Source organism: Ruditapes philippinarum, unplaced genomic scaffold (genome assembly GCF_026571515.1).
Source record: "Ruditapes philippinarum isolate M1 unplaced genomic scaffold, ASM2657151v2 ctg926_1_1_1_1, whole genome shotgun sequence".
Classification (NCBI taxonomy): Eukaryota; Metazoa; Mollusca; class Bivalvia; order Venerida; family Veneridae; genus Ruditapes; species Ruditapes philippinarum.
In genome coordinates this window covers 161,913-175,000 of record NW_026865541.1, presented here as the reverse complement: position 1 = coordinate 175,000, position 13,088 = coordinate 161,913, and the positions used below count along the sequence as shown (strand labels likewise).

The following is a 13,088-nucleotide window of genomic DNA, read 5'->3' as shown; positions in this document are numbered from 1 at the left end:
AAATCGAGACGATAACTTGTGTGCAAAATTTCCGATCATCTGATCAATCAGTTTTTTCCAAAAGTATTTATATGAATTGTTAAAAATTACCCAATTAAACGTTTTAACTCGGGCTAATTATCGTTTTAATTTTTGAAGAAATTCAAATTTTATGTTTTTGGACAATGAAACCACTTTAAAGAAACAATTAAATTTGACAAAGTTTACAGGCCTGCAATGTGCAGGTACTAGAATAATTATGTGCCATTTGTTTCTTATGCGTCTAATAATAACCGGTAATATCATTTTTTTATTTCCTTAACGAATATATATCCTTTAAAATGTGTAAAGCTACATCTGATGAAATATTTTATAAAACTTCAAAAAAGACAGTAAATTTCTGTTATTCTCAGATCTATTTGGCCGTTTCTTAAAAGATTTGTAACATAGAATGTCTATGTAATTTACAATACAGGTATATCGTACGTATTCATAATTAAATGTCTACGAACAAACAATTCTGCTGAGCTACTTAAGTAGGTTTTGCAGCATTTTCCTGGATATTACACTTGCCTTCAATAAAATAAACATGTACTGATAAATTACTATCATTCTTTGTTTTCTTTATCACTTTAATCACAATATAAAAAATAAGTTCATGCCTTTTCCCAGAGTCACCACCAGGTACACTTCCAATGGCAAATATATATGTTTCTTCTTTCTTTCCCATCTTTTAAAACAAATCCCAATCGAGCAGAAATTTCCGCTATGGCTATAAAAACTGACAAATTTGCTGGAGTTTTTTTCCAGTATGGTATCAGATAGATGTTTCTTAAATTTTGATGTATATGTTTATGCTTTGAGTGATATTTGCGTCGGTTGGAATAAACGATTTTACTATACCAAAAGAGGATAAGGAGGTTTTAAAACGCCTACTTTTTCCCAAAGTGTCTAGGAATTTACAATCCACAGAACGTAATCTATAAATAGCTTTGAAATGCGTTTCTCTGATTGGCTAAGAAGTTATTTTTTGTAAATAAAACATACTAGAATAATATCAGATTATATTCATTGTTTTTTTTTCTTATAATAGATTTTCTCTATAAAAGAAACATCCTTTAAAGAATATGATATTATGATTTAAGTTTGATATAAATACCATGCTTGTTTTCCATTTTTATAATAAAACGTGTGTTTATTATCTACTGGAGACATCTATTGAATACAATATAAATATACAAGTACCAGGAAATCACCGATTAATTAAATCGTTTCACAGAAGTTTTAAGTATCAAATATTGTTGTTTGTTTAAGATGTCATTATTGTTGTGCCTATTGTTAATATGTTATGCTCTCCCGTGTGGAGGAAATGAAATTAAGTATCAATATATCTACCTTAACTATAATATTTTAAGATAGGTTATTTTCGGTGAGCGATGAAATTCAAAATTCAATTGAAACTCAATTCAAATGCCCTCGAGGTGTAACTCTGTCAATACACAACAAATTATGCTGTAACCATCCACCATGTCCGGATATGTGAAGGGTATGGGTAGACTGTTATATCACTTCCGGAACACGAGATACATCATGTATCAGCTATAAAAATTGAAACAACTCAAATCAAAATCACATCTGCTCCAGATAGTCAAACTAAAAACATCGTAAGTACTTTTATATTAATATTTTCACATTTTAAAAAATTCTTCATAAATTCATTGAAAAAAATTAGAGACAGAAAAAATGTTAATGAAATTTTGACTAAATACATTAACATCCACTTAGCTTTTCTAAATAGTATTTCGTATTTAATTCAAAAGATTTTTCCCTTGAAAATCAGTACACTGTATATGATAGGTTACATAATCAATAATTGCGTTTAAAAAATGCTTTCTTTTATATAATAAAAATTCAAATGCAGTTGAAACTATCATATTGTCATTAAAATGACAGAATTGTCATTTTATCTAGTAAAATATTAAACGAATATTATGCCTCAAAAGCGCTCTTTTTTACATGTATACAACAAAAATATTTAGATATATCAATATCATTTTTAATTTTCAGAATAAATATGAAGATTACAATTTTCGTCACCGTCGCTTTGACCGCCGTCGTCGGAATGGTCTTTGCCGACGAAAGATTCAATAACTGGAACAACAACAACGGATGGGGAAATGACAACAACGGATGGGGAAATGATGACGGGTTCGGCGGTGCATCGTTCGGTGGCGCTTCATTTGGCGGTGCTTCACTTGGCGGTATCGGACATATCAGCGGAGGTATCGGCGGTGGATACGGTCCAAGCTACGGTGCTGGATACGGCAGTGGATACGGTGCTGGATACGGTATGGGCTACGGATCTAGCTACGGATCTAGCTACGGCAAAGGAATGGCACAGGCTGCATACATTCCAGTTCCAGCTGCACCAAAGGCCGCTGGAGGTCTTGGCATGTCCATCTGTAAGTCTTCATAATTACGATAGAATTATTGTTCAATAAATATATGTGCATGCACTTCTTTTAAAATCTTAATTACGTTCCGTTTCAAAATTTTGAAGCATGCAATTTACTTCTCTGCGCAGAATTCCGCCATCATGGCACTTTTTTGAGTAACGCACATAGCCATGTATTAACATATCTATGATTTTTACTAGTAATTTAAACATGTAAGTACAAGTACGCAACATATACATATTACTTTTGACAATTTCAGTGCCCCTGTTCTTCTTGTTGTTCCTTCTCCCACAATTGTTCAACACCAACGCCAACCAAGACCAGATTGTTCTCATCAACTCAACAGTTTCTGGAAAATAAACTATAATGAGTAAGTATAAATGTTCAATTAAATGCACGTTTGTAACGGCAATTTACATAGGACAATTGTAGTATTTATATTATAAATATACACTGCTGCTGCAAATTTATTTCTTATTTTTATTTTAAAGACTTCACACTTTATATGATCGTGTATTAACAGGTGTTTGATATATAGCAACAAGTGAATTAGAGATTAAACTTGAATGTTACTTTTTGCATAATTCATATCCGATCTGGTAGACGATGAAATGAACTCCTTTTTTTCTAAATACAAATGTATACATAAGATATGCCTTTCAAAAACGTTTCGCTACTATCTTATGTTTTCTATAGTAACAAATATCTAACATATATTTAGGCATTTAAAATTTGGCTTCTGTTTATCTTGAAATGTATCAAAGTTTTTAAACTTTTTTCTTCTATTGGCATTGGCATGGACTTACTGATTAATATTTTCACTATTATTTGTTTTACAGAATTTTACCTGGTTCTAAGTATAAAGATGTTCCTATTATCACCACACAGCCTAGATGTATTTTGATCAGACAGCAACAGTTCTACAAATATGTACATGTTATTTATTATTGTTATGTTGGACAGAAAATAAAACTGAAAAAAAAAATCCAAATCAGACTTATTTATACATTCATTTTGATAATGGTTGAATAGGTTAAACCATTTTCGTAAAGTAGTCATAGCTTGGCGTTTGAAGCTTTTCATAAATATCAATCGGCCACTTCCGTAATAAGTAATAATTAAACCATTCTGAACAATTTCTTAATCACGGTTTGAGTTCGTCAAATTCAGCATGTAAGATTTGGTATAAAAACTCCGTCCTTTCTCATCGGTTTAGTTAAAAAGCTCATAATTATCTTTTTTCTTTAGAAAGGGCAAACATGTTGTTAGTGTTTTATATAATTATGAATTATAAGCACAAGAGATGCTTAAAATGTGAAATAGGAAAATATAAACAAAGCATTATAACTGTTATTAATAATTATTAGTTATTAGTAATTAATAATTATATATTAAAATATATGTTATAAATCATATTTCAACAACTTGGACCAAAAATTAATAATGTTGAGTGCAGTATACATGCTCAATGGTTTGCATTTAATGAAATAAATGTCAGAAAATGACGTTTAGATATTAGATAAAAATCTTATTTTGGAATAGAGCACAGGCAAGCCCCAACTTTATATTTATATAGTTGAAGCCTTTGATATATAACAAAACAATGGTGTTATGATTTTGTTGGGGCTTGACTGTGGTGATACTTTAATTTTTAGTTTACAACACCAAAAATACGTTAATTTTCCTAATTTTGCTGGAAATAGGGGTATTTCCATAGAACATAAAGCATACTAAATGTAAACAAATGCCTAAAAATTTATATGTTTTGAACACTTTAAGGATTAAACTTATAAATAAATTCTAAAAACAAGAAATTGCATCAAATTATTTTTGCCAAAGTATTGGGCAAAAATCCATGGTTAGTGAACATAACTCTTGCAAGAGACGGTTCAGCTACTAGTATATATGGCCAATGAGTAACTTTTACAAAAGTAAAAAAAAAAAACACACACACACACGCACACGCACGCACGCACGCACGCACACACACACACATTATATTTTTCATTTCCGTAATGCATACTTTATATGAATTATACATTGTAAATGGGGAATGAACTATTCTGATGTTGATTTGATATTCAAACGGGCCCATGTACTGTAACTAGTAAATATTACACACTCTCCCAAGAGTCAAAACGCTTTTTTCTTTAGTACCCTACCTGTCCCTGGAGAGGCTGAAAGATTTGCCCTGCGTACGTCTGTCTGTCTGTCTGTCTGTATGTCTGTCCATGCTTACATTTGGGTTTTAGGTGGCTATGTGAATTATAGGCTACAGAAAACATTTCTTTGATGATATTTCTTTCACAAGAGGTTTATGGTTGGTTATAAGTGTTATAGGTGATTAAATGGACAATGGGATGAAGAACAGGGGATACATCTAATGTCAACTGGACACAATTAAAAGGTTCTTGGAATAAAATTCAAGATTTTCAAGATTTTATTTCAAAAGGCATACACATTTTTACAATGTCCGTTGCCACAAGCAAAATGGCGGTAACAAATATTAAATGAGAAAAGTATGTATATTTACAAGAAACTTAAAACCTGCATTAATGACGGTTGACCGTATTGAGATTAAGCACACTATGTTCAATTCTTCCTCTGTTGCGATATTTGGTTGCTTTGGCACCGAAATAGACTTGAAATCCACAATAAACTGGAACCTGCGATTATTAAAACACTTTTCATAATACATATGACAGTATTAATTGAATGCACATTTTTCGGTTATCAGTTTGACTTCCTATAAAATTAACAGGGAATGACTGAATATAAGATAAATTTTCATTGGTTATTTCAAAAATTGCAAACTACAGTCGGCGAATCTCATTAGTCATTCTAAAAGGACAGTTCTAAGCATTCTACAATAAAATGTAAAGGATAGTTCTTACCATTCTTAAATAAAATTTTAACGACAGCTCTATGATAAAATATAAGTGATGGTTTTGCCACTTTAAGATAAATAGAGGATAGGGTATTTTTAATAGCTACAAGAAATGATCAACATTTCTTTTTTTTTTGAAAACTTAGAAACAACATAATTTTGCAGGTTAAACAGATTTACTTCGGCCGAGTATCGTTTTAAAGACATTCTTGTTGTTCAAGAAATATGGTTACTATGCAAGCAAAAAGTTTGAAATCAAATAAAAATGGCGCTTATGCAACACTTTTCACAATCGCTTTTTTGTTAATATGGTTTAAGATTTTGTTCTTAAATTTAATCAGAACTAGTGTTGATGATTTCAATGTGGCGTATAGCCTAGTTCCACATGCAGAATGACTTACACCGGAATTAAGATTATTTTTGTTTGTTTTTGTTTCCAGCTATTCCGGGGGTATAAACAAACTTTTCAGTTTCAATTTTTATTTAACCAAGGCATAACATATGCAACTGGTTATAATAAACAAAGGAACAGAAAATAACAGTCAAAAATCAACTAATATCACAATAAAAGAATACAATTATGACTAGCTAAATAAATAAAAATAGGAGATCATATTGTTCAATTCAACTACTGAATTTAATTTAATACGTCACGTATTTTACATTGTAACAAATGGGAATAGAGAATGAGAACTGTTCATTATCTAAATTTTAAGATAATGTTTTTACAAAATTAAGATAGTTTTAGTAGAATTTTTTATTACAACTATTCATTGATCTGTCAAGTTTAAATTTATTGGGATGAAAATAAAACTTGGGAAGAAGAGATTTACGTCTAATTTAATTAAAGTATGATCTTTCAAATAATTATCGAAATTCATTACCAATAGTTTGATACGGACATAAGGACAGAGCCTATTATTATGACCAATTACCAAATATCTGCCTTTTTCAATTGGTAAGTGATTCATTGTTCTAAATTTGCCTATGTCAAATTTAAGTACATTTAGATATTTTTCAAAACAATGAGTATTATTATATGTACGATACACTAAGCAGTAAGATGTATCAATAGTTTATGCCAATATTGTAAAAAAATGATCATTTTGTCTAAGCTTCACAATATTTTTAAAGTGATTAATATTAAATGAAAATATTCTAACATACCAAGATTACTAAGCGTTTCTTTCACAAATGTTATCCATTTAGAATTGACAATATTCCTATAGGACAAAGACAACATTGTTTTATACTGAAGTTAACAGTTAAAGTTTCGAAAATACGCGCAAAAAGGTTGACTATTATATTGTGACGAGTACCAGTATAGCGCCGTGAAGATATATAACGGTCGATATGTGATATATCTATGAAACAGAGATGCGTGAAATTCATTTTAGAATTTATGATGTGATGAAATACTTATAAGATGTCGTTCATTTATTCTTCTTCCGACTTCCCTTCGCGGCGTGCACGCCACTCGGAAGGCATAGGTCACACCAGATGGTGACCTAGTTAGGTTATTTAGCTGTTGTGACCTAACCAACGACGAAGGGTGTTGTTCTACAAAGAGCTGCTGCTCCCGGAAGAGGTGCCTTTCCTCTATATTGTCTACTGCGTTCAAAAGATCGGAAAAACTGGGTCCTAGAGAAGATCTACGACGAAAGACGGCATAAGAAGACCTCCGTTGCAGGCTCTACGATCATTGACGATCGGAGTCGTAACCGAGGCAAATAGTCTGGGACATATGGGAAACCGGCGCTCAGTATAAACAAAACTAAACACACACTCATTTAATGGTTTTTTTGTGATTTCTTTCTTTCTACAGTCATATTTCTTTTTTTAGGTTTATTAAGTTTTACTATTATTTGAAAACAATGAAATGTAAAGATGTAACTTTTTAGGCAATATTTATCATGTGTTGATTTATGTTTGTTGTTAATTAAGTGTACCCTGTCCATATCCCTTAAGATTTTTTAAAACTTGCAACTTATTTTGAGACGCAAAAGTTCAATTCACATATCATCATCCCCCATAACTCAGACTTTTGATTTCACAAAGTTATCTCACTTTCATATTTGAAAATGTATTAAAAATATATATTTCCTTGAATATTTCGGGAAGTTATTAATGCATTTGCAAACTTACGAACTTTATTTGTGCCAGTCATTTTCGTTGTGATTGATCATGAAAACCTTTCTTCGGTCATTCGCACTGTACCTTTGCTCTGACATGTACAGAAGTTTCAGTTCCTTGTGGAAGTGAAGGCAACTAGTACTGGTAAACTGCTTGACAGCCTGCCCAGGAACAATGGAATGGCTGATCTGTGCTCTGGTCAATTCAATTTGGCTTGCTGCCGTGTTCCGGACGGTACACTACCAACACCACCACCACATTACAGAGGGGTAGAGTGAAATAGTGGAAAGCTTGTTAAATTTTAGAGTGGTTATTACGAATGTTATAATCGTATCCACAGTAATAACATAGTACTGTAAAATTTAGCCAGAGCCCACGCAGATTGATTTTTTATGTGAGCAATTTTCACACATCTGAATGACATGGCGAGAGCAAAATAACTACCTGGAGTTTAATTATATATTATTTTAAACTAACAGTGTATGAAACACTATAATGCTTCCAATGTTCTGTTTCTACTGTATATAAACATAATTTCTTTAATGGAAAGTACAATTTTCTCAACAGCATGTTGTGTGGAAATATTTTTGGTATTTGTCATACTACAAGCTTTTTGTACATTCCTCTGTTTCACGGTTAAATTTGCTGTTTTTTAACACAGATGTCTTTGTTGTTTTTAGTATCATTGATGACGTTTCGGCTCGTGAAAACATGTATGGAATTTTAGCATATTTCGTGAAAATATACTCCGTAAATCCGTATTCAACGAAACATAATATCCTTTAATTATATTACTGGTATTTTTAATAAACGGAAAATCCGCATTATTCAATCCAATTTGGCCATTGGGGTAGAAAAAGGTTGCTCGCCTTAAGTGCAAGAATGAGTAGCATCAAAGGTGGAACATGTTCCTATTGTTTTAAATTTTTGCAGGACATATTAGATAGACTACATCGAGGTTTTATTTTTAAACGATGGGACTGGAATTTTATTTTTACTTTTTTTTTAATAATTGTTTTTACGGACAAGTGGTCTTTATTTGATCGTATTTCATTTCATTAATGCAGGATGGTCATTATCTTCAGGGTTATCTTTATTCAGAGGTGGTTTTTAACACAGGTTTAACTGAAGTACAAAATAACGATTTTTGAATTTTTAATTATCATTTGCATAAAAACCATTCCATTTTCAGTGCACCATTTGATCAATGTATGAAAGAAATTTTAATGCTTTTAAAATACATCTGATGAACATAATGAAATATCTTTCAGATATTTCCCTAATATTTGGTTTATCAAAGCTTTTTTTCAACGGTTCTTCATATACACTGTATGTAGCGGTGGAAAGTTAACCAAGCCAGAGTTTCTTGAGAGTTTCTTACCTGAGGGGTATGGACTTGTCCGGTGTTTGAGTGACGATTGGTACATCAGACGACATTATGAAAGGTAGGGTAGACTGTTATATCACTTCCTGAAGGCGTGATCAAATTTATCTTTACTATAAAAACTTGAAACATCCTTAATTAAAATCACATCTACTCTGGATTGTCAAATTAAAACAAGTAAGTTCTCTTAAAACTCATATTTACTATTATTTACTAAAAAAAATATTTTCTTAATTCGTTAACATATAAAAACTAGCAATATATTTTTAAGAGATGCGAACACGATTAATTGATAAAATTTAATATTTAAATTATGTTTTTAAACACCAAATTCATTTTAGAAATAATCTTTCGTATCTATTTTCAAAATCGGGTGTCATTATCCAGTTTGATATATTTACCATTCGCCTTTCTTAAACTATTATTAGCGTTGCTGTAATTTTTGTTTAACGGACTAGCCGGCACATCCGGGCAGTCTGACCAGGGTTCAAACTGTTGTCTGGTCAATTTCATATTGATACCCCCGAAAATATGATAATGGTCAGATCAATAATAGAAGCTGGACGAGTCCAATTTAGAAAGTTAGTAAGTTAAGTGTTAAACGTTTGCAAATTTAAATTGTCTGTTGTTTCAGTTTTAATTTATATTTTAACGGAATTTCATTAACGAATAGGCAGAGTGACAATAAATATAAAGGAAACAATTATGATTTGATAATGTCAATACCATTTTTTATTTTCAGAATTAATATGAAGATCACAATTTTTGTCACTGTCGCTTTGACCGCCGTCGTCGGAATGGTCTTTGCCGACGACAGATTCAATAACTGGAACAACAATAATGGATGGGGAAATGATGACAACGGATGGGGAAATGATGACGGATTCGGCGGTGCATCGTTCGGTGGCGCTTCATTTGGCGGTGCTTCACTTGGCGGTATCGGACATATCAGCGGAGGTATCGGCAGTGGATACGGCCCTAGCTACGGTGCTGGATACGGCAGTGGATACGGTGCTGGATACGGTATGGGCTACGGATCTAGCTACGGATCTAGCTACGGCAAAGGAATGGCACAGGCTGCATACATTCCAGTTCCAGCTGCACCAAAGGCCGCCGGAGGTCTTGGAATGTCCATCTGTAAGTTCCTTTACCTGTAGGAATGATTTGAATAATTTTAACTTTACTTCAAAAAAATAAATTATTCTACCAATTTTAAAGAAATCATTTTCACAATAACACAAATTATGATAAAAAAGGATTATGAACAACAGACAAAAACGTTTTATTTTAAAAATTGACAGAAGAATTTCCTTTTAAAACCGGCATTTATAATTGTAACTTCTTTAAAATTTCAGTGCCCCTGTTCTTCTTGTTGTTCCTTCTGCCACAATTGTTCAACACCAGCGCCAACCAAGACCAGATTATTCTCCTCAACTCAACAGTTTCTGGAAAATAAACGATAGTATGTAAGTATATGTATTTTTATACACATAGATGTAATGCTGCAAGTATGTTACATCGATTTTCAGTGACGATAATAATGTTTGCATTGTCTGTAAAATATAATATTCCAGTGCTTTCAGTGCTTTGATTATTCCAATCGAAGGAAGCAAGATTTAATGCAGCGTTACTCAAACATATTGCCGTTTAATAATTTCAACTGATGATATGATAAACTTAGAAAAATTTAAATGCTGAACGCTTCTATATGAGTAAAAAATTTGACAAAAATCAAAATAGAGGGTATATTCCAAAATACATGTTGTATTTTTGCATATTTTTAATGGAAAATAATATCGCATACCATATATTCATACCTGGTAACAAATGGTGGTAAAGGTAATTTTCTTCCATATTTAACACAATTAATGTATAATTGTTAGGATATTATAGATACAAATTTTTCTGACGGGAGTTAAAACCAGTTCGAAAAATTTCCCTACATATTTAAATGGAATTTTAAATGCGAAAACTTGATTTCTGTTAAATAGTTTATAATGTATTTCATTATATTCTCCATAAGTTTTTCAATATATTGTTCATGTGTGTTCATGTGAATGGTTTTATTTTTACTTCACAGAGTTCTCCTCAGTCTATGTTTTGAGATGTTCCATCTATTGATACAAAGTCTAGATATATTTTGACGTTCCTACTATCACCACACAGCCTAGATGCATTTTGATCAGACAGCAACAGTTCTACAAATATGTACATGTTATTTATTATTGTTATGTTAGACAGAAAATAAAACAAATACAAACAAATATAATATTCTCGTCTTTTCTGAAGCTTTAATTGGCAAATAGCATGTATTTTAATACATTGTAGTCCAGCATGGCGAATTGACATATTGTCAAACCCTGTGTTAAAGACCACCTCTGAATATAGATAGCCCTGCAAATAAAGACCACTTGTCTTGAACATGTTTTCAATAGCCAGCATGGCGAGTTGACATACATACAAAGATCTTTGTTAAATACCACCTCTGAATACAGATAGCCCTGCAAATAAAGACCACTTGTCTTGAACATGTATTTCAATAGTCCAGCATGGCGAGTTGACATACATACAAAGATCTTTGTTTAATACCACCTCTGAATACATATAGCCCTGCAAATAAAGACCACTTGTCTTGAACATGTATTTCAATAGTCCAGCATGGCGAGTTGACATACATACAAATATCTTTGTTAAATACCACCTCTGAATATAGATAGCAGATAAAGACCACTTGTTTATAAATACCTATATCTGTATTTCCTTTGGGTGGCCTTTATTCACAGGTTTAACTGTATTTAGATTTTAATTAACTAAAACACAAACATACCCGTTATATAGCTTTATATGGTACCATAATTTGTCCTCATAAGTTCCCCACCAAAGGTTTTAGATTTCTTTTAGCATTTTGACACAACAGACAAAAAATAATGAAATAAAGTAAACCATTAAGATAAATTTGGATAGAAGATATTTAGGGGAAAAACAACAAAAAAAAACGAGACAACACACAAAACATAATAAGCAATAAACAAATAAAGTAAATCATTATGATAAATTGAGAGAGAATATAGATAAGAATCGCTCATATGAAAATAAAGTTATTCTGTGATCGGAAAAGGCCGGTGCCAAATAATTAATTTCATTATTTTGCTGCCTATATATAATATTTTAAACGTTCTAGGTAACTTTAGAATGAAACAAAACTAATATTTTTAAAAATATTTATTGTTGTCAATAATAGTGCCACAGCAAAATGATATCTTTTTAATAAAATATTCAGCAAATTATGTGACTTCTTTGCTTAAACTGCAGTACATGTATGCGGGCCTTCAATAATAATAATAATAATAATAATAATAATAATAATAATAAATAAATAAATAAATAAATAAATAAATGATAATAATAATAATAATAATAATAATAATAATAATATAATTTTCAGATTCACGTCACGTCAAGTGACCGCCTCAGCCTAGTAGCAAGTGACCTAACAGTTAATTAGATCGTTGGTCCATATATTGATTGGCGAGCACTTTTATGCTAGATGGCCCTCATTCATGTGTAATACTTCTTACTTGTGATTGCAAAATTGAAGATATTATGACAGCAACATTTTGCCTTTATAATTTACACATTTGCTGAATAACAAATTTTTTCCTGTATGATATTTTTTTTCTTTAGATTATTCATCCCGGTTTTCATGAGATTTTATAATCGCCACACAGTGTACGAGCGTTTTGATCATTTGAAATATTTACATTGTTGCTATTGTTATTAAATCGTGATGAAATGGAAAACAGTCTGATATGTATTTCTGTGTTCATGTAGTTACTTCGTTGTTATTGTATAAACATATCTATAAATATTGCTTTAATTATTGCAATAGGTTTTTTTTATGTCCATTTTTATACTTTCTCTTGCCTTAGGGACAATTTTTTTATTTTTCGACCTTTTTGTGCCAGCCACTTCGCTTGATTGGCTAGGTTCGGTTGCCTTTGAGTATAATAGTTCCAAACTTGAATCGTGACCAGAAATTCATAGCCAAACCCCAATTTCGTTCATTTCCAAATATGGGCGGGAAATTGCAAGAATCCGTCTGCTACAAACGACTGCTACATAATGGCCGTGAAGTACGCGGGGTAACGGGCAAGCGGTGTGGCGGGATAACAGTGTGAATTGGGCGGGATAGCAGTCAAGCGGACTGGGCGGGCTAGCAGTCAAGCGGTCTAGCAGTGTGAACTGAGCG

General features: G+C 31.8%; 2 protein-coding genes across 3 annotated transcripts; both read left to right on the top strand.

Moving 5' to 3' along the window:
- The first annotated feature begins 1,518 nt into the window (after positions 1–1,518).
- Positions 1,519–3,426, top strand: LOC132729476 (uncharacterized). Its single transcript, XM_060715249.1, has 4 exons — positions 1,519–1,643; positions 2,047–2,441; positions 2,695–2,805; positions 3,275–3,426. Exons 2-3 carry the CDS (start codon positions 2,054–2,056, stop codon positions 2,793–2,795), a joined length of 489 nt encoding a protein of 162 aa, XP_060571232.1. The 5' UTR covers positions 1,519–1,643; positions 2,047–2,053; the 3' UTR covers positions 2,796–2,805; positions 3,275–3,426.
- Positions 3,427–8,989: 5,563 nt separating this feature from the next.
- Positions 8,990–11,108, top strand: LOC132729478 (uncharacterized). 2 transcript variants are annotated; one of them, XM_060715252.1, is made up of 4 exons: positions 8,990–9,016; positions 9,582–9,976; positions 10,195–10,301; positions 10,920–11,108. In XM_060715252.1, exons 2-3 carry the CDS (start codon positions 9,589–9,591, stop codon positions 10,293–10,295), a joined length of 489 nt encoding a protein of 162 aa, XP_060571235.1. In that variant the 5' UTR covers positions 8,990–9,016; positions 9,582–9,588; the 3' UTR covers positions 10,296–10,301; positions 10,920–11,108. The 2 variants fall into 2 exon arrangements, with proteins under 2 accessions (XP_060571235.1, XP_060571234.1); XM_060715251.1 differs by having other exon boundaries at positions 8,993–9,016; positions 10,195–10,305.
- Positions 11,109–13,088: the final 1,980 nt, after the last annotated feature.